This window comes from Eumetopias jubatus, unplaced genomic scaffold (genome assembly GCF_037043125.1).
Source record: "Eumetopias jubatus isolate StellerSeaLion01/CBP00866 unplaced genomic scaffold, mEumJub1_p1.0 scaffold_1, whole genome shotgun sequence".
In the NCBI taxonomy this organism is placed as follows: Eukaryota; Metazoa; Chordata; class Mammalia; order Carnivora; family Otariidae; genus Eumetopias; species Eumetopias jubatus.
In genome coordinates, this window is record NW_028274807.1 from 3,845,017 (window position 1) to 3,864,904 (window position 19,888).

Sequence of the window (19,888 nt, forward strand, 5' to 3'; positions counted from 1 at the left end):
AGCCCAGAAGGTGAGGAGGAGGGGGCAGGGCCCACGGAGGGACCCAAGAAGCCAAGGGGACGGGTCGGAGGGGGCAGTGCCCAGCGCCAGGCAGAGGTGAAGCCCTGTCCAGAGCTGGTCTCTGTGCGTCTTCTGTGCACCACGTCTTTATGGCCCTGGCGCAAAGGTGGCTCCTCGTTACAGCACCACCCAGCAGCCGACTGCAGGGTCCCGGGGCCAGCCACATGGGGTCCAGGTTTGACAGCTCGCGGGTACCAAGTCCGTCCCGAGTCCCGCCCCCCTCCCTCTGCCCGGGCGGCGATTGGTCGAGGTACCCCTCCCCGTTGCTATGATAGCACCGAAGGCGGCCAGCGGCTCCGCCCCGCGCCTTCCCACCCCGCCCCTTCCCGCCCCAGGCCACGCCCCCTGTCTTCCGGGGCGGCTATAGGCCGGGGCGCCCCTTCCCGTTGCTATGACAGCACCCGAAAGCCGCCAGTGGCTCCGCCCGGCGCCCCCCCGCCCCTCCGCCCGCTGGGAGGCGGGGCAGGCCGCGTGTCCATGGCGACGGCGGACGCGGCGGTGCGGGCGGCGGGGACCTACCGACTAGAGACGCGCTGGTGGCGGCGAGGACCGACAGCGGGGCGAGGCCATGTCGGACCTGGGCTCGGAGGAGTTGGAGGAGGAGGGGGAGAATGACCTTGGGGTGAGCGCTCCGGGCGAGGGGGAGGCTTCCCAGCCAGGGACGGGGACCGCGCCGGCCCCAGAGGCGCCGCGTCCTGGAAGTTGGCGGTGAAAGGTGAAACGCTGACGTCTTCTTGCCACATCCCTTCTCGCGTCTCCTCCCCTCCGCATCCCGCCTCCCACTGAAGGCAACCATTTCCGAGTCAAAGCCCCTGGAAGCCTCCTCGGGCCTGCTGCCACTCTCCATCCAGGCGCTCTCCGCGGTCGGCTGGGTCACCCCGCCCTGCCGTGCTGTCCGGAGCAGTCCTTTCTGTGATGGAGCCTGGCTCCTCAGGATCGAGGTGGAGGGAGGAAAGCTGCTTCGCGGCAGCCTTCAAGAGATGCTGAGAAGGTCTCAGCGAAGGCTTCCCGAAGATTCTGCCCTAGAGACCCGGAATCCCATGTGCTTTCTTCAGTCTTGTGGGAACTGACCCAAGTCGTTGGCATTCCCCGGTTTAGGCAGCAGAGAGGCGGTGCCGGGTGCACAGCATCCGGCCGTGTGAGCTGGGCTCTCTGCGGGTGTATATATATGTCCACAGATTAATCACTCTACCCCAGAGGGTGACCATTTCCTGGCGGACAGGTGGGAACCCCAGCCGTGGTGTACAGAGTTCAGATAGTTTCAGAATTTACTGAGAAATCTATCACCTCCGCTGTGATAGATGGGTTGGTGCCTGCTCTGACATTTTTGCTAGCTCTGTGCGTCCATCTCCCAGCTTCTGCCCCGGTTACTGCTCAAGACTAGCATGTCTATGAAGCGGAACCACCTGGCCAGTAGGGAGGGCCAGAAGCCTGGGATCTACGTGCTCTCCAGACAGCCAGCAGCTAGTGCTAAAAAGCAGGACAAACTGCAGTGATTTACACTCCAGAATCCCCTGTGCGGTGAGGCCAAGTCGGGGACATCTCCTGACACCCCCCATGCTCCTCTTTCATGTCTGTTTCCCCCTTTATTGATTTCTCGGGGAGCAGTTTTAAAAAATCACCTGCTCGGGGTCTGCTTCTGGGGGAACCCAACCTACAGCATCTGCCCAGTAAGCCTTCAAGTTTGTCTCCTCAGGTAGCCCTAGTGTTTTGTAACTCTTTTGTGCCCATAATTTTAGCTTTAAATCACAGCTGGGGTCATTTTTAAGAGTTCCCCTCCTGTTCAGTCACTCCAGCTCAGTATCGGGTGCATTGGGAGGTCTTCTGAGGGGTGGGGGTAGCTTCTATATATTTGGATTTAGACTAACCCTGAAACAAATCAGTAAGGTCACACATTTTTACCTTCTGTTCCAAGCAACGATTTCTGAGCTAGATAGTGCTAGGCAAGGGCAGACCGCAGAGGTGTTTGTTTCTGAAGTCCTAGTAGTGTTTCCGAGCCCGTGTTGCAGTAAGTCTTTGCAGGTACAACTCCATGTCAAATCATTACTCTGTGCCTTCGCCCTTTTATTATTTATTATGTGCACCCTGCACTCATGATTAGATGCTTGAGGAATGTTTATTTTGTGAAGGGTAGGAGAAAATAGGTGAATTACAAGCCTGTGTTAGTTTTTTTTTTTATTGATTTACTTTTAAGGTACATAATTATTTCCGTATTAGTCTTTGAGTGTTTGAAACTCAAGTCTCCTGATAAGGACTTTAAACTTGATAAGGAGATTGACTAAGTGGAGTTAGGGACTCTTGTGACAGCTGAGCCCTAGTTACTCCTCAGCTCCCCCATGTGGCTTCCCCTCCCACAGGCCCCTCCTGAGGGTAAAAGCTGTCAGGAGGCCGCAGGCTCCCAGGGATCCTTGAAAGAAGAGGTGGCTTTTTGCATTTTAAGTCCTGGATTATTGGAGGAAGCCACAGGGAGGTATTTGTGTGGCTTGAGACCTATTCCACCTGCATCTATTACTTCCCACATGTTCCCATAAAGAACACAATTCGGAATACGTTGAGTTTTCCACAATTTGTCGATTTTGTTTACAGTGTAAAGGATTATCATGAGAAATTGCAAGCTCAGATGTTGGAGAGAGCGAGGGAGGCTCCCACCAGTGCCAGGTCCTAGGGATGTCACCTTGGACCGATGCTCCTCCTCGCTCAGGTGTGGTTACCTACCTCACCTGTAAGATGGGGCTGAGGATTGGGAGGGATTCCGTGAAATACTATTTACAAAAATGCTTAACCCATCCTTCGCGATTAATACACGGTGGCTGTAATTACCCCTGTCTCTTCTGCCCAGGAATACGAGGGGGAGCGGAATGAGGTAGGTGAACGACACGGACACGGGAAAGCAAGACTGCCCAATGGGGACACGTACGAAGGGAATTATGAACACGGCAAAAGACATGGCCAGGTCAGAATGGGTGCCTTCGGTGGGTAGCTTTCTCCAGCTAATACTCTCGTGGTGAGCCCTGAATTCAGGAATGACATGAAGTGTCTGTAATTACTGTGTTTCAGGGAGTCTACAAATTTAAAAACGGTGCTCGGTACATTGGAGAATACGTTAAAAATAAAAAGCATGGTCACGGCACTTTTATATACCCAGATGGATCAAGATATGAAGGTGAGATGTGCTCACAAAGCAGAAGAAAGACAAGCGGGGAGTGGGTGGGAGCCCTCAGAAACTATGCAGGATTCTGTGTTCTGGACTTTTTCTGGGAAGAATGTGTCCAGTTTTCATCAGATTTCCCAGGAGGCCCGTGACCACACCCCTGGAGCTGTGGTGACAAGAGGTATGACCTCATGTAGGGAGGCTCACTGCTCGCTGTCCCAGCTTTCTGGTCTGCAGCGTGAGGCCCGAACAGTAGGAACAGTGCCTGACGGATGGCGAGCGCTCAGTACGCGTCGGCCGGGTACATCGCTTCCCGGTGAGGCCGTGTCCTTCGGGTGCAAGCCAGAGCTGCCTCCCTTGTTGCTGAATGAAAGTGGAACCAGGGAATTCTAAACCAGAGATTCTGCCAGTGTCCGAGAGCCAGGGGAAGGGTGCCAATGCTGGTTGTGTTAGAGAGGGAATTTCTGCTCTGTTTCCTATTTCTTAGAGGGCTTATTCCAGAAGGAGCACCATCTGCTTTTTAAATCAACCTTAAACAATTTAGAGTTTGATTTAATTCCTTTCAGACTGTTATGAACTTAATCGCATTGTTGTCATGTTGTATTTGAGTGTAGACCTTTAATACAAGCTGAACAACATGTAAATGTATAAAAAAGATACTCAGAATAAGGGATCGAAGGAGTTTTTAACGTGAAAGTTAGCCAACATGTAAACCTTCTTTGGAAATAGATGTGAGTTTTTGTGTGTCCATGTGGCTTTGTACCTTAAAGGGTGCAGGGTGTAGTCACTGCTCAGAGATTTATTCTTGGAGGTCAGAAGCTACAATGTTAATTTTAGCTCAGTAAGTGAACAACCTTCCAGTCACAAAGTCTAAGTCAACACATGGCTGAATTCTTCAAAACTGTGTATGGGGCGACGGTCAGCCTAAGGGATGCAGAGTGGTTTCCTGCAGGTTAGCAAGAGCGCTCAGCCTCGGCCCGAGGTAGGGGGCACATTACTGATCTCCCAGCTCGGGAGCCCAGGGACGAGCGCACACTCCTAGTTTGGGGGCCACTTGAGCAGAGGCAGGGAGGCAGGGGTGCTTGGCGGAGCAGGGGATGAGGTTGGAGGGGTGAGTGGGTGCCAGACTTTGGAGGGGTGTTCGGACCACCTCTACAGATTGTGAGATGTGGGGATGGAGGGTCAGTGAGGGCTTGGGAGAGGAGAGGGAGCACCCCTCTCCAGCGCTGATCCTGTTGCCGGCCGCAAGGAGCAAATAAAGATGAAGATGTTTAGTAATAACACTGTGGAGAGACAAAATGCTCTGATGACTTGAAGTTGGCTTTTCTGGAAGCTCTCAGGTGGCAGGAGGCGGAAGAAGACACGAATGCTTGGCCGTTGGTGCTTGTGGTGGAGAGCATGATGTTGGAGCCCAGGAAACCCTGATTTTCATTTCAGTCCTGCCGTGTGGCCTTGGGCAATGTGCATGATCTCTCTGGTTTTGGGTGCTGTCCCTATAAAAACGTGTTTCAGTTATTACACATCCCTAAGGAGGTGGCCAGCGCAAAGACCCTAGTTGGCAGGAGCCACCACCAGAGTGATGCCCCACCAATGTCAGTTCCTGTCTCTTCCATGTTTTGCTGACCCAGCAGTGGAGGGACCCAGCAGGGCAGACAGTGACTAACCCTCATTTTAAGTGGGAAGAGAGCTTCTTGGAAGGGCATTTCATTTTATTTTTGTTTTGTTTTATTTTATTTTTTTTAAAGATTTCATTTATTTATTTACTTATTTGGGGGGGGGGAGAGCGCTCATGCACACGAGCAGGGGTGAGGGAGCAGAGGGAGAGGGAGAGAGAATCCCAAGCAGACTCCGAACCAAGTGTAGAGCCTGACTCGGGGCCTGATCTTACGACTCAGGGACCATGACCTGAGTTGAAATCAAGAGTCAGATGCTTAACCGACTGAGCCACCCAGGCGCCCCTTTCTTTTTCTTTCTTTCTTTCTTTCTTTCTTTCTTTCTTTCTTTCTTTCTTTCTTTCTTTCTTTCTTTCTTTCTTTCTTTCTTTCTTTCTTTCTTTCTTTCTTTCTTTCTTTCTTTCTTTCTTTCTTTCTTTCTTTCTTTCTTTCTTTCTTTCTTTCTTTCTTTCTTTCTTTCTCCTTCCTTCTTTCCTTCTTCTTTCCTTCTTTCCTTCTTTCCTTCTTTTCTTTCTTTCTTTCTTTCTTCTTTCTTTTTCTTCCTTCCTTCCTTCCTTCCTTCCTTCCTTCCTTCCTTCCTTCCTTCCTTTCCTATTTTTTACATTTACTTATTTATTAGAGAAAGAAAGAACATGGGGGTCGAGACAAAGGGAGAGGGAGAGAGAATCTCAAGTAGACCCCCACTGAGCACAGACCCCGTTGGACACGGGGCTCAATCCCATGACTCTGAGATCATGACCCGAGCCAAAATCAAGAGTCAGACGCTCAACTGACTGAGCCACCCAGGTGCCCTTATAATCTAATTATTTTTCTCGAAAATTTTCTGCAAAATACTTCTACGTTTTTCATGCCATGCTGCCCTGGAGACCAGCTCTCATGGCCAAGAGAAGAGGATGGAACCGTTTTATCATGGTCTTTTTTGGGGGAAGAAACCAAGGGACGTCTTGGCCCCCGGGGCCCTGGCTGCTCAGCTCCTGAGCGCTCACACAAGCCAGCTCTGGGCTGCTTGTCCCCAGCCCCATACTCAGCTCAACCGTGGCCTCAGTGGGAATATTTACACCGCAGAAACCGGCCCGTGCTACACATCTGCCCTCCTTCTCCTTCTTTTAAACTGGTAATTTACCAGGACACAGTGACCCCTTAAAGCCCAAGTCCTCCAGGACTTCTGCACACTCTCTCTATCCTCAGGGCGGCTTTAGGTTCGAGCCCCTGTGTTTGCTGAATTACTTCAGTTTGGGTTCTCCATCACCCCTGCTCACGCTGCTCCTGGCACACATCACGCGTCTTCCTTCATTGGTACCGGCCCCAGCTCCTTCTCTCTGGAGTGCTAGCTGCTTCCTGAACACGCAGCTCTTTCTGCGGCTGGGGCTGCGACTGCGGGTTGGCCTCCCGCCCGGGTGATGGCACGCTCTCCCAGGGCAGCTCTGTTCCTGGAAGTGCTGCTTGTCTGTCTCACAGAGTGCTCGGGACCTGTGGGACTGAGAGAGAAAACATGTGGACGTGCCCTTCTGTGGATTTGTTGTTGTCGACAAACATGGGGTTCTCTCATGTAAACACATACTTCTTGGATGGTCCACATGTTCTTGGCATGCTGCGTTATGCTTTCTCTTCATGCGGAAGCGGGTCCAGTTTTCTTGTAAGCCAGGAGCTTATGCAAGTTTCAGGGGCTCTATTTAAGAAAAAGAATATAACATTGGCATAAATGTGAATGTTTATTTGTAATAAAAAATCAAAGTAAATAAAAACAACTTTAAAATACCACAAACAGTACAAAATCTGAGGCAGTGACAAATGGATGTTTAAAAAAATTCATGTCTGACATGCCTGCTGCACTCCTTTTTCTTACCTTTCTAGCTAATAATGGAATGTCTGTCCGACAACAATTTTGTAATATCCCTTTCTACAGAGAAAATAGAGAATTCTATCTTTTGTCTTTGATCAAAAATTGATCAAAATTCATTTTTTTAAAAATTATTCATAGGCTCGAAAAGCGTCATTCAGGGTAACAACTTGTTATTAGCAATGCCACGTGTGTTTTTAGGAGAGTTGTCAACCTCGGAAACCTCTATTAAGTTTCTTTCCTGTGTGAGCTGTAAGACTGGAGGGCGTCAGAAGTCTCCTGGTGCAGGGATCCATCCTCAAGGATCGACTGCATTCACTAACTAGTTTGCTGTTGTCATTATGGTAGAGGTGTCAGGCAGTTTACGGTATCTTTGCCAATTCCAGTATTTCTCAGCAAGTCAGCAGGAGATTCGCAGGAACCGGCACGGAGGTGAGGAGGCAGGGACAATTAGTGAGGGAAGGGTCCAAGTAGAGGCAGGGGCTGGGAACGGTGCGGCGTCCGCACGCATGGAGCTGGTGTGCAGGTGGGGCACCCCGGGCGCCCAGGCTGGAAAGCTGTGTGGGAGCCAGGTGATGAATGGGAATAGAGTGAGCTGCTGGCTAGGGCCTGAGGAGAGATCATCGAGCCTTGGTGGTGGTGCTGGATCGCTAAATACATGCAAGCAGAACGAGTGTGCTCTAGGGACAGCTGGGCAGACAAAACCTGGGTTCAAATCCTTGCTCTGCCACTGACCAGCCGTGATACCTGCTGTTGGCACACTCAGCTCATTGCAGCCCACATGCCTACCCCTGCCCAGACCTGCATCCAGGGAGCCCCTGGCTCAGCTTCCCTTAACCGGACCCCCACGCCATGCCGTCCAGCTGGAGGGGCAGGGGGAAAGAGGGGGGTCACAGACGGAGGAGACAGCAGGTGAAAGTCCTCTCTCCCTCTTCTCACTGGGCCTGCTTTGTGTCGTCCCTTCCAGGGGAGTGGGCAGACGACCGAAGGCACGGTTACGGCATTTACTACTACGTCAATAATGACACCTACACGGGGGAGTGGTTTGCTCACCAAAGGTTTGCGTTCTCTCTTCCGTTCTGTAAACTCACTTATGTAATGAGACTAGGACGACGTCTTAGTATGGGGCAGAACTATGACAAGAGCCCATTAGCCAACTCTGCCAGGCAGTCCAAACCCTTCGTGGCTTTAAGGTGGCCACGCCAGATGCGACATTGCTGGGCAGGTGCAGACTCGCAGGGAGAATATGTGGTCCTTCATTCAAGAGCCCCCGGGGCCAGGAGGCCACGGAAGTGCCCTCCTGGGGACAGAGCCACAGCTCCCAGGAGCGCTGCCTCTGTCCACGTGAAGTGGCTGATACGCGGGACGGGCGTCGCTGTCCAGCAGGCGATTCCCCTCCCATGCTGGGCACACGGAGCAGGAATGAGCTCTGATGGCACACATAGAGAAGTTAAGTGTAGGCCACCCTCAATTTAAATGTGTCTTATAAACCTGGAAGATTTTTCACTGTGTTGGAACAAAACGCATTGTTCTCTCTGTCTTAACCAGGCATGGGCAAGGCACCTATTTCTATGCAGAGACGGGCAGTAAGTACGTAGGTACCTGGGTGAATGGACAGCAAGAGGGTGCGGCCGAACTCATTCACCTGAACCACAGGTACCAGGGCAAGTTCTTGAACAAAAACGTAAGTCGGTGGGAAACGATGTGTGCCCTCCTCCCCCAGTCTATGTAAATATGTTGACGAGGAATACTAAAAACTCAGGGAACCCTCCCACCCCCTCCAAATACAGAAAGTGGGCAGCCGTGCCTCTCCGTGAGCCTCTGACGCCGACAGAGGGCAGAGAGGAGGGGCACTTGGTTCTTTTTTTGCATCTCACCAAAATCCGCCCTCTCGCCGGGCAGTGATCCATCCCATCGTTATAACACGGGGGCATCCTGCCTCTCATACGTGCTCCTCATCATGGGTAGATCAGACGTGAAACATTTCCTGTGGTTGAGCATGTGGGTGTTTGGACTTTCTTTGCCCTGGGAGGCACGGGGCTGGAGCCCTGGGAAAGCAGACCCATGAGCTTCTTCCTTGCTGCAGGCTAGCCCACCCACCCTGGGCAAAGGTGGACTTGGGCATGAAGGTGTCCAGTCCGCAGTGCTCACAATTGGCCATTTCTTTTTTTTTTTTTAAGATTTTATTTATTTATTTATTTGAGAGAGCGAGAATGAGAGAGAGAGAGAGAGAGAGCACATGAGAGGGGGGAGGGTCAGAGGGAGAAGCGGACTCCCCGCTGAGCAGGGAGCCCGATGCAGGACTTGATCCCGGGACTCCAGGACCATGACCTGAACTGAAGGCAGTCACTTCAACCAACTGAGCCACCCAGGCGGCCACAATTGGTCATTTCTGTTTGGAGGGCTCTATGGCTGTGCTAAGCCTTGCTGGGATGCAGAGAAGCTCTGCATATTCAGCCCCCACCATGCTGGCGTTCCTCGTGTCTGCGAGCCGGCGTTGGCCAGAAACTTTCCCTGAAGAGTTTGCCGAGCAAATTAAAGGCAGTAGAAGTTGACGTAGAGGGGGGCGCCAGGGTGGCACAGTTGATTAAGCATCTGATTCTTGGTTTCATCTCAGGTCCTGAGATTGAGTCCCACATCAGGCTCTGTGCTCAGTGGGGAGTCTGCTTGAGGACTCTCCCTTTCCCTCTGCCCCTCCCCCTGCTCTCTCTCTCTCAGATAAATAAATCTTTAAAAAAAATTGATGTAGGCAATATTGAACTAATTTAATGAAGTCACCTCAGACTCTCTTAAAACTCAGTTTTCATTTACATAAAATTCATTCCCTAATTACAGATTCTACTTTTAAGTCTTTGTAGAGCAGCACATCCTCCCCAAATCTATATGTTGCCTATGTAATTCGCAGCAAAATTCTCATGGGATATTTTTTGGCCCAGGGAGCTGTGTGGGGGGAAAGAGAATTTGACAGAAGTTAATCGGGAAGAATCAATGAATGCAGCTGAGCCTAGACTAACCTGGAGAACAAGAGCTTTGTTCTGCTAGTTAGTGAAAACTATGCAAATAGCACACAAGTACCGTTGACCCTTGAACAATGCAGGGGTCAGGGGCACTGACCCCTGATCTCCGCCCTCCGCCCCCCCCCCCCCCCCCCCCCCCCGCACAGTCGAAGATCCACATAGAATTTGACTCCCCCAAAACTTAACTACCAAGAGCATGCTGTTGACCGGCAGCCTTACTGACGACATAAACAGTCGACTAACACATACTTTGTATGTTACAGGTGTTATACACTGTATTCTTAACCACCAAGCAAGCCACATACTTTGCATATGTATTATGTACTATATTCTTATAATACGGTAAGCTAGAGGAAAGGAAATGTTATTAAGAAAATCATAAGGGAGAGAAAGCACATTTATAGCACTGCTCTGTATTTATTGAAAAAAATCCGCATATAAGCGGACCGGTGCAGTTCAGACCTGCGTTGTTCAAGGGTCAGCTTCCGTTCCACTTGTAAAGCCCCCAGGTGCTCGGCGCTCCACTGCCCACCTGAATTCCAACCCTCCCTTCTCCCCCTGGCGTGGGACCCTCCGCACATCTTTCTGTGCAGCACGTGCGCAAACGCTTACGGACAGCACGGGGCTGTCACTATGTAAATAGGATCGCATCACATCAGGCCACAGAAATATGCACAGAGACGTCTCTCTTTTTGCGCATTTGGGAATATTTACATAGGTTAGATACTGCCATTGCTGAGTCTACAAATATTGACATTTTGAATCATGATTGATATTGCCACAGTTGCTCTAAAGGGCTCTGCCGGTTCATACTCTGGTGAATAGACTCTGAGAGCCTCTGTCACGTAGTCTCCAATGTTGGATGTCACCAGTCTTCAATGTTTTTGCAAATCTGATGGATAAAAAATGTCTTGTTGTTTTAATGTGCATTTTCCCGGTTCCTAGTGAAGTCCAGCGTCTTCACACAATTTTGCTACTGGTTTGACTATCTTCCTCAGAGAATTACCTGTTCGTATCCTTGCCGACAAGTTGTTAAAACATACTTTAATAAGTGCATTACCGTATGCACTTGAATCTGTCCCTAGACCTTCTAATCTGCTTTCATTGATCTCCATGGGGAAATCTGTAAGCAGATTAGAAAGTCTAGGGACAGATTCAAGTGCATACGATAATTTAGCTCCTGAAAAGGGCGTCCTTTAAACTAATGAGGACATGATAGGGAGAAGTCAAGGGGTGGTGCTCAGACAGCTTGATAACCATTTGGGAGAAAAACAAAGTCAGTTTGTCGTCCAGCGTGAGATGAAGACACGCACTAGAGGGAGTGAAGGTTTAAATGTAAACAAAACCACGGGGAAAAAATAGGTAAATGTTCATTAACTTTGAAATGAGGAAAGAGGACTCTCCAAACAGAAATATAAGGGAAAACCCAACAGATTTTGCTTGCTAAACATAATCCCTTATTGATTAGAACGCGCCATAAAGAAAATTTAAGAGATAAATTACCAACGGGGTTAAGATATTTGTAACATTAAATATAAATACATAAAGCATTTGCATCCATCAATGTGATTTAAGTGGTCAAAAATGTTGAAAAAAATCCAACCCTACTAATAGCTTAAAGATGTGACTTCATGATGAGATCCTGTTTTATATATCTTTAAAAAATGTAAAGATAGAGCACAATGTTAATGCCCAGGAAAAATAAGAGCCCCTTGTTTGAAGACAAGGGGCTCTTAAGTGCTGTTGTGGGAAAGAGAATTATTGGAGCCTTATTCTGGTCAATATATAAAAAAATAGGTGTGCCTATATATTTTGTGAGTATATATGTACACACTGTGTGTGTGTGTGTGTGTGTGTGTGTGTATACAAGAAATTCCACTTCTGAAAACTTCTCTGAGGAAAATATCAAGAATGTACATAAGACATGTCTCCGAATGTGTCTCCTGCAGTGGTCTTTGTCAGAATAGCATCGGCATGCCAAATATTAACAATAGTAGGTGGGTAAAATAGATTCTAATTCTTAAGTGAAAGAAAATACCAGATTGAGAACTGGCATTGTGGAAGACTGTTGGTAAACATGGGAATTCATTTATGCCATGTTTCTAAGTAGAAGTAGAGTATGAGTCAGTGTGTGTAATTACGGTCAAACTTTTATTTAGAAAAATCTGTGTGCTAGAAATAAGGAATAAGGCTATAAAGACTATGTCACAAGATACATTTTTTAAAGATTTATTTATTTATTTATTTAGAGGGCAGCAGGGGGAGGGGCAGAGGCAAAGGGAGAGAAAGAATCTCCAGCAGACTCCACGCCTACTGCGGAGCCTGTGGAGGGGCTCGATCTCATGACCTGAGCCGAAATCAAGAGTCAGATGCTTAACCAACTGAGCCAACCAGGGGCCCCAAGACCATGTCACAATATTATTAGCACTTCTATCTCTACCTCGTTTGCCTGTGGGTCTGGACTTAGTGAAATTTTTGTAATAAATACATTACTTTTGTAAAGATAAAACTAAAGTTTAAATAACGAAGCAAACAGGCTCTATACTTGGTAATTCCATTGGCCATCAGTTCATAAAAGCTGTCTTTAATCCGCATTGGCTGTCCCACTGCCTGACTTGGGGCAGGTTTTCTGGAGGTGACATCTCTGCGGCATTTTGCATGCTCCGTTGGGTGGTGAACGTGCTCCGTGGAGTGGTGAAGAGTGAAGCCCTTCTTGGTCTCTCTTTGCCCGCAGCCTGTCGGCCCTGGAAAGTATGTGTTTGATATCGGATGTGAGCAGCATGGGGAGTACCGTCTAACACATGCGGTGAGTGGCAGAGTGCATAAAGCATCCTCTGTCTGTAGGCCAAAGAGCTCCCTGGGGGTATTGAGCCCACAGATCCCATCAAGTCACATGGAAGTCATGCCAGCTCTTGGCAACGTTTGTGCTGTCATCTCCCTGTGTGCGCGTGCCTCGATCCAGACCCGAATTCCCGGAACCAAGCAGTATCACGTCACCGTTTCCGCGGAAGCCCCCGTGCAGCTGTGGTCAGGGGGAGAAGCTGGCCATTGCCATAAGCCCCCAGAACCGCTCCTGTTCAGGAATAAGCCTGGGGAGTTAAACACAACCTGAGGGCCTTACTCTCAGGCCGCACCTGAGCTTTCTGGGATGACGACCGGAGCTGTGATAAGCAGAGAAACCGGGTGTCCTGGTGCACAGAGGACGCGAGATGGCAGGTGCTCCGCGGCGGCTCTCCAGGTGTGGTCCGGGGCCTGCAGTATCGCATCACCTGCGCATCTGCTAGAGACGCAGGTGATAGGGCCCCACCCACGACGTCCTGACGCAGAAGCTCCGACCCCTGTTTTCACGAGCCCCCCGGTGATTCTAGGGCACTGGCATCACCCTTCCTGGGGGATGGAGCTCAGAAATTTGGCAACCAAGCCATCTAGTTCTGAGCGACTCAGTGGAAGTAATAGGTAGGTCTCTGTCCTCTTTGTCATAGGAATCATCCTCTAGGTGACAGTGACATTTCCCACATTTATTGATACTCAGATCTTGGGAAATTTGTGACAGTTACAAAACTGGGGAATAGGCTGGCACGCTCGGCCCAATGGGCGTGTGCCGGCTGCTCAGTTGCCGGAATTGTACACTCTTACAAAAGATCCCATGTTTAAAGAGATCAACTCTCCCTCTGCTTTCATGGGATTTCATTTCCCCCATAATCCTAGATTCTACAGCTTTAGTATTCAGGCCCTTCCATGCTGTATGGTGGTCTTAGGATGACTCCAGCCCTTTCCTGCCAGGGAGGCTAGCTAATTATACACAAAGAATCTGAGACCTGGACAATGTGGCCGAGCACCTGAAAGCCACAGCTGGTGTCGGTCACTTCTGAACTGCTCCAGAAGGCTGGGAGTGTCAGGTCCAGAAGCCGCTCGCGGCAGGAGCAGGAGCAGGAACGTGCCACGTGGCGATGCCTGTCTGCGCCTTGTCCTGGCGTGTCCAAGATCCACCTTTGAGCCGAGATCCCAGCGGGGGCAGCTGACAGCTGGGCGGACCACTGAGCCTGCCATCATGGTGGCCGAGTGTCCCCCCCGTGTACACACATGCTGGTAATCTCACATTTCTGGTAAATTAGGAAAGAGGAGAGGGAGGAGACGACGATGATGACCGTGGTTCCCAAATGGAGGGCCACCAAAATCACAGAGCTGGCTCTGTGGCCCCCAACCCTCCCCAACGAGCAGCCGCCTACGGACGGGCCTGGCCCAGAAGAGGCTCCAGGACCCGAGGGTACGGGGCACCCCCGGGGCACCAGCGCTGGGCGCCTCCTCTCTGTGGGCCTGTTCTGTGTGCAGGATAATGTGGGGGGTTGGCCCCTCCTGGGGGTGGAAGAGGGGGGCAGTGGGACTGACTGGCTAGACGGACAACTGGTTGGTCCCATGGGAAGCACCGCTGCTAAGAGCCCGCCCCCCTTGGTCAGCGACTGCTGCGGGCCTGAGCCTGGGCCAGGGCTGAGAGCAGCCCGGTGACAGCCGCAGCTGGCCGTCCCCACCCCGGTGGTTGTCCTGAGAAGTAGCCGAGGTGCCGGGGGCTGTTAGAGAAGGCTACACTGGGCAGGAGTCCTAATGTATTGGGGTTCCTCCAGCCAGAGAGGTCTGGGGTGGAGACAGCCTCAGGCATGGCAGGGTCAGGCCTCCCCTCTCTGGTCTCTGCTTATGGGCATTCCCTTCCCTTTGGAAAGCAATGCTCATCGACTCTCGAATTGTCACCCATCAGCCCTGTTCCCTGGGGAACAGAGTGTGGCTTCTCGGTGGGACGTAGACGTGCCCCATCTGAACCCCTCGCCGAGATAGGGCATGGGCACTCCAGATCTGGGCTGGACTGGGTGACTTCAAACAGGAGAGGGGGTCCCCGAAGGGGGTGGCGGGCACACTATCAGCAGGAGGGAGTGGGCGCTGACAGGCCAGGAAGCAGCCGTCTGAGACCCAGGCCCGCAGCCTCCGTGAGAGTGGTTCCTGTGGCTTCATGTCAGGTGGTGGGGAGCTCTCGGAGGAGGGCCAGGCTCTGGCAGATGTTTCCGAGGGGAGACCGACTCCATGAGGCCTGGGCAGGACGACGGAGATGGCACCCGGGAGGAGGGCCGAGAGGATTTCCGATATGACGCCATCGACCAGGGTGAGCATGCACTCGGGCCCGGGGGGGAGGCGGGCGCACACTGAGGAGGGCTCTCGGGTTCTCCTGTCTTTGACCTTGGCGTCCGTGGGCTGCCCTGGGGACTGGGACAAGATCTCAGGGGCCATGGGGATGTTGCTCTCTCAGGCACTCTCCGACAAACCCCTGACTGTGCGGGGGGGGGGGGGGGGGGGGGGCCTGCTGCCCTGCACAGCCTCTCGCTCTCTGTCACATGCTAATTATCTCCATTTTCACCAAAAGAGCAGCCTCAGGCTGCAGAGTCTCACTAGAGATTTATAACATGACTTCATTTTTTTTTTTTTACCTGATTTTACCACGGTCGAATCACAGGAGTCTGATTAGGGGCCAGCAGTGCTGGGAATCAGCCCTTTTTAAGTGGGTTTGAATGTACCATTTAATCCAGAAGCTTCTGCATCTGCAGGTCACAGGCCAGGGATTCGACTTTCAGTCTGCTTGAGGCTTCAGGTTCCTAGAATCTTTGAAAAATCTTCCAAGTGCTGTGGGCATCCCCAGGGAGTTCAGAGAGGGCTTTCTTCTTGGAGCCCAGTTTCTTGTGTCTGGTTTAAGGCAGGTATCTTGGTGGTGAGGGACCCAGTGGTCTGGTGGTTGCTGGGCTGGGGACCCCGTGCAGGTTAGTCTGTCTCTATTGAAAATTAAGAACAAATACCTTTTTTGAAGATTTGTACTCCCCATTTTTTTGAAGATAATCTCTGCAATAATGAACTGTAAAAACAGGTTTCTATCTCAAAGTGTTAGGCGCACATAGAGTTAGGCTTTTGTTGGCAAGTGAGTCGAACTACGTCGTGGGGCACCGAAGAAGCCTGTGCTGGTGGCTTGGCGGCCTGTGGCTGAGAGTGCAGGGGCTGACGCCAGGGTTTCCCAGCAGCAGCCGGGGGGACCTCCCTGCTTGTACCCCACTGCATCCTGCATTTGTCCCCAGTGCCCTGAGGTTTGTGAGGATGGAGGAGGCCTGCATCTGCAGAGCATTTTAAATGGTATATGGATGCTCCCTACGTGGAGGCTATGGCTGATCCTGAGCACGTTCGGTGGGGGGACACCTTGCTTGCCCAACCAGGGGGCACTAGAGGCACCAAGGGCCTGATGGGAAGCGCGTGGAGAATCTGTGACTCGACTGCCGTGTGCCCGCCGTGTGACCACCACTGACTGCTGTGTACAGGAAGGTGCACGGAGCAAGTGCGGCAGCATCAGAAGTATTTCTGAGAGTGGGGCAGTGGGGGAGAAGGGAGGGATGGTGCTAGCACCTTCCAGGGTAGATGCCAAAATGTCAGAATGCCTTAAACTAAAAACGGGCTAAAGTAAACAATGGGCCTAGTAGGCAAACGTTTCAAGACAATAACAAGAGCTCAAGCTTTAACACGATTCCTACATTATGTCCGAGGTTCAGCCTGCTAATCTCTTTTCATCGCCAGCAGTGAGGGTTATAGAGTTTACTTCACAATAAAAAATAACTCTAACTTTCATGATACTTTCAAGATAGCATCTTATCAGAAATGTAGCAAGTCCTTGCCTTTCTTTTGACTGATGCAAGGGCCGAGCAGTGCCGCCTCACATTTGTAAAGCTGGTCATATGTGGACAGTGTGTGCAGGCAAAGATAGTTAGTGAGCTCAGTCTCACGGGCATATTCTCAGCATTGACTTTAATTTATCTTTTGCTCAGTTTATTGCTGGTGTTACAGGATTTTTTGTCCCCTTAGGTCTGTGGTTCTTGGTCACACCACTTCAAAAGATGAAGAGGTGGACCAGTCGGAGAGTGGTGGGCAGTAAAGCAAAGTTTATTGAGCAAGAGCAGAAAGCTCCCGGAGAGGGAGGGGTCCCGAGAGATTTGCCCTTGGAGAGTCTAAGTTTAGGGGTTTTTATGAGTTCTTTTGCTATCTTAAGCAATCAGGGTGTGCTGAATCGTGCCAATCAGGGCTCTGGTCAGGTATCTGTCTACCTATTAGGTTAATGTCCATGTGCTGATTGTCTTTTTTTGCTGCCATCTGGGGGCTTATGTCTTAACTGCCCCTTGCCCGTGATATTGACAAATGCTTTGGTGGTGAATTGTCTTATTTTAGGACATTTTGCAGAAGTCACTTCTGCAAAGGCTGCAAAGCAGAATGTTGGTCTGGTCCTGTCTAAGCTGCAAAATGAGATGTCAGTGCAATTTTATTTTAGCTGTCCTGACTCTGTATTTTCTTGTTGGGGACCCTGGCCCTGACTCCCTAACTGTCCAATGTACTCCTAACACTGGTACCAGAGAAAAACTACAAAAGTCTGTATAAGATAAAATTTAACATTGTATTTTTTGCCCGATAAATGCTTAATATTTATAATATTATTCATTGCAAAAGATCTGTTAGCACACAGAATTTCAAAATAGAAAAAATGGGTGTGGAATATACTCATGTTTCTTTTCTCCCCCCAGGAATTGTTAGTTTTGAAGAAGAAGAAAGTAAACAGTCAGAACTACTAGAGTGAGATGACGTGAGTGGGAAGAATAGGAGATTTTATCCCCAAAACGCTCTGTTATTTGGCCCGTTGATGCTAATCCATTATTAATCTTTCTTATTAGTTGTTAAATAGTGCGCAGTATGAATAAATGTCTTCCTTATCCTTTGTTTATGGATGAGCCTCTGCGAGTTCTTTAAGCTGGAAGTCTCCAGGTTATTTGGCTGTGGTTGTTCAGCCCTGTTTTCTCCGGGGATAAAGAACGAGGTCGTGCACCCCTAACACTGCAGAAGATGGTTCATGGAGGTGGCCTTCTGGCCACACTCGTAGAGTAACACTTACTAAAGCTTCTCTCTCCAATCTCCCTTGAGAGAGCTACGAAGACCCTAGAAAATAATTCTGTGTGCAAGGTGCACAAAACAGCACAGTACACAGACTTAGGGCAGGGCGCCTGGGCATCTCGGTTGAGCATCTGAATCTTGATTTCAGCTCAGGTCACGATCTGGGGGTTATGGGATTGAGCCCCAAGGCGGAATCTATGCTCAGTATAGAGTCTGCTTGTCCCTCTGCTCCTCCCCCTAGCTCGCTCTCTCTCTCAAATCAATCAATCAATCAATCAATCAAGTCTTAAAAAAAATTAAGTTTGGGCTCGGGCAAGAAACCATCAGCTGCCACTGGAGGGGCTGCTTCTGCCCATTCCATGGCTTCAGCATCACAGTGTGGATTTCGGGGGTCCCTGCAGATGGTTAAGGGGAAGGGCTTCCCACAGACATGGCTCTGACCTGTGATGCACACTCCTCAGGTCCTCCGGTGGGCAGTGGGGCTAACGCCTAGGCCACACTCACGCTGTCTGGGCCCCTCCTGGCTCGCCGAGCACCACTGTGAAGACATGTGATTCTGGAGGGGCCCCTTCTCTCCCGCCACCGTCTCCCATCTCCCCAGGTTCACGTCTCCAGTTCACCCCAGAATGGTCTCTGTAGTTCGTGTGCCCAGCACCATGTGCTGCATCTATGTTCATTAGGTCCCAAAACATGGGGCTTTTTTAAGACCAATGCATTATGAACATGGTATCCAGGCCTCTTTACAAAAACACACAGAACATTATGAATATGAAATTGCATTAAGGCAGATACTATTTTAGAGTAAGAAATTTCAAAAAAACTACAAACTAAAAAGCTGGTGAATCCACAAATAGCACATCTAGAAAACTATCAGAATACTGATATTCTAACACTTCTACATTTTTGCCAGCATACTCTTTGTTAGCCTCTTCTTATGAGAATAATTTTGCAAGATTTCCTGTAGGGAGATCAGGGAAGTCATCACAGATATTCCTTTAGTGTGGTTTATAATTACTGACCATTGAGGAGATAGAACAACCCACATCTTGGGGTTCACGAAACTGCGTCAGGATTGTGTGCTACCAACATGCAGTCTGATAAAATCCTACTGTGTGTGATTCACATCAAATATTGTATATGCTGCATCATCACGTTTCTGACGGGAGAGAGTCCAACTTTATGTGTCTGGTGATTGAAGTAATATCCACAGACTAGAGCCTGGCGCTGTGCTCCTCAAACCTCATTCCCCCACTCCCATAGACGTGGGAGGAAACAAGGGCAGGTGGAGATCTGACCTTTGACCCCATACCTATGTGTCAGAGTGCTGGGCAAGTCACCAAAGTGGGTGGCAGGAGTATTTCTGGAAGCTATTCCAGAGCAGCTAGCAAGAACTGAATTACACGTGGAAGTTACTACAAATCAGGAACGTGCATATTTTCCAGAAACCCACACTGCCAAATCCATCCCCAGTTCAACTTAATTGGCGCTCCCTTAGTGTGTTCTAAAAGTGCCTGCGTCGGCTCTAAGTACCACCCATCACAAGGGGACAGGTGTCTGAATGCCTCAGAGGGAGAAGGGACAGGGGACTTAGGTGGTTGTGGTGAAGCACGCTGTGTGAGGCACGCTGTCAGGGTGTGGAAGGGCCTCGCGCTGGGGAGTCTTATGCCCTTTATTGGGATCAGTCCCTCCCACATCACTGGTTTGCAAGACCGAGCCGCTGCCCGCAGAATGTCGCAGCTCCTGGATGTGTCTGGGCTCTCTTAGCTTGTTCTGCTATCCCCAGTAGTTCTTATTCCTAGAAGTTACAGCTAAAGGCTTGGTGGATTCACCATTTGTGAATGGCTGACTAAATTCACCATCCTGTGCGTTGTGTTCTTCCTATGTCATCAGGTCAGGAGAGGAGTGTGTCTGGACTGCGTTAGTCCCCTGCTGCTGAAAGTGGTGTGCATGCTGTTGCTTTGGTACTGTAGAGCCTCCAAGCTCCAGGCTCACTTACCTCCAGGTTTCAACACGGGCTAATGATCGTTGTCTGGATCACCTTCATTGTTCTGTTAGTTTCCTGGGGCTGCTGCCATAAGTTACCATAAACTGAGCGACTTCAATCAGCAGTTCTGTCACGGGTCTGGAGGCTGGAAGTCCAAACCTGAGGGCTATGCAGGGCTGTGCTAGCCCAGAAGCTGTAGGGGAG

At 50.2% G+C, this 19,888-nt stretch overlaps 1 protein-coding gene across 2 annotated transcripts; it reads left to right on the forward strand.

Moving 5' to 3' along the window:
- Positions 1-628: 628 nt before the first annotated feature.
- LOC114226371 (radial spoke head 1 homolog) lies at positions 629-17,389 on the forward strand. Of its 2 annotated transcripts, XM_088017030.1 has the most exons (9): positions 629-682; positions 2,900-3,013; positions 3,118-3,223; positions 7,692-7,782; positions 8,273-8,408; positions 12,476-12,559; positions 13,864-14,053; positions 14,792-14,893; positions 17,337-17,389. In XM_088017030.1, the coding sequence occupies exons 1-9, from the start codon at positions 629-631 to the stop codon at positions 17,387-17,389; spliced, it is 930 nt and encodes a 309-aa protein (XP_087873156.1). The 2 variants fall into 2 exon arrangements, with proteins under 2 accessions (XP_087873156.1, XP_087873369.1); XM_088017243.1 differs by lacking the exon at positions 2,900-3,013.
- Positions 17,390-19,888: the final 2,499 nt, after the last annotated feature.

What these genes read in the sequence shown, in the direction of transcription:
- LOC114226371 (XM_088017030.1), top strand. Translation starts at nt 629, where the DNA reads ATGTCGGACCTGGGCTCGGAGGAGTTGGAGGAGGAGGGGGAGAATGAC. An exon ending in GCAAGTTCTTGAACAAAAAC is followed by an intron (nt 8,409 to 12,475) that starts GTAAGTCGGTGG and finishes CTTTGCCCGCAG; the next exon opens with CCTGTCGGCCCTGGAAAGTA. An exon ending in CACATGCGGTGAGTGGCAGA is followed by an intron (nt 12,560 to 13,863) that starts GTGCATAAAGCA and finishes ATTAGGAAAGAG; the next exon opens with GAGAGGGAGGAGACGACGAT.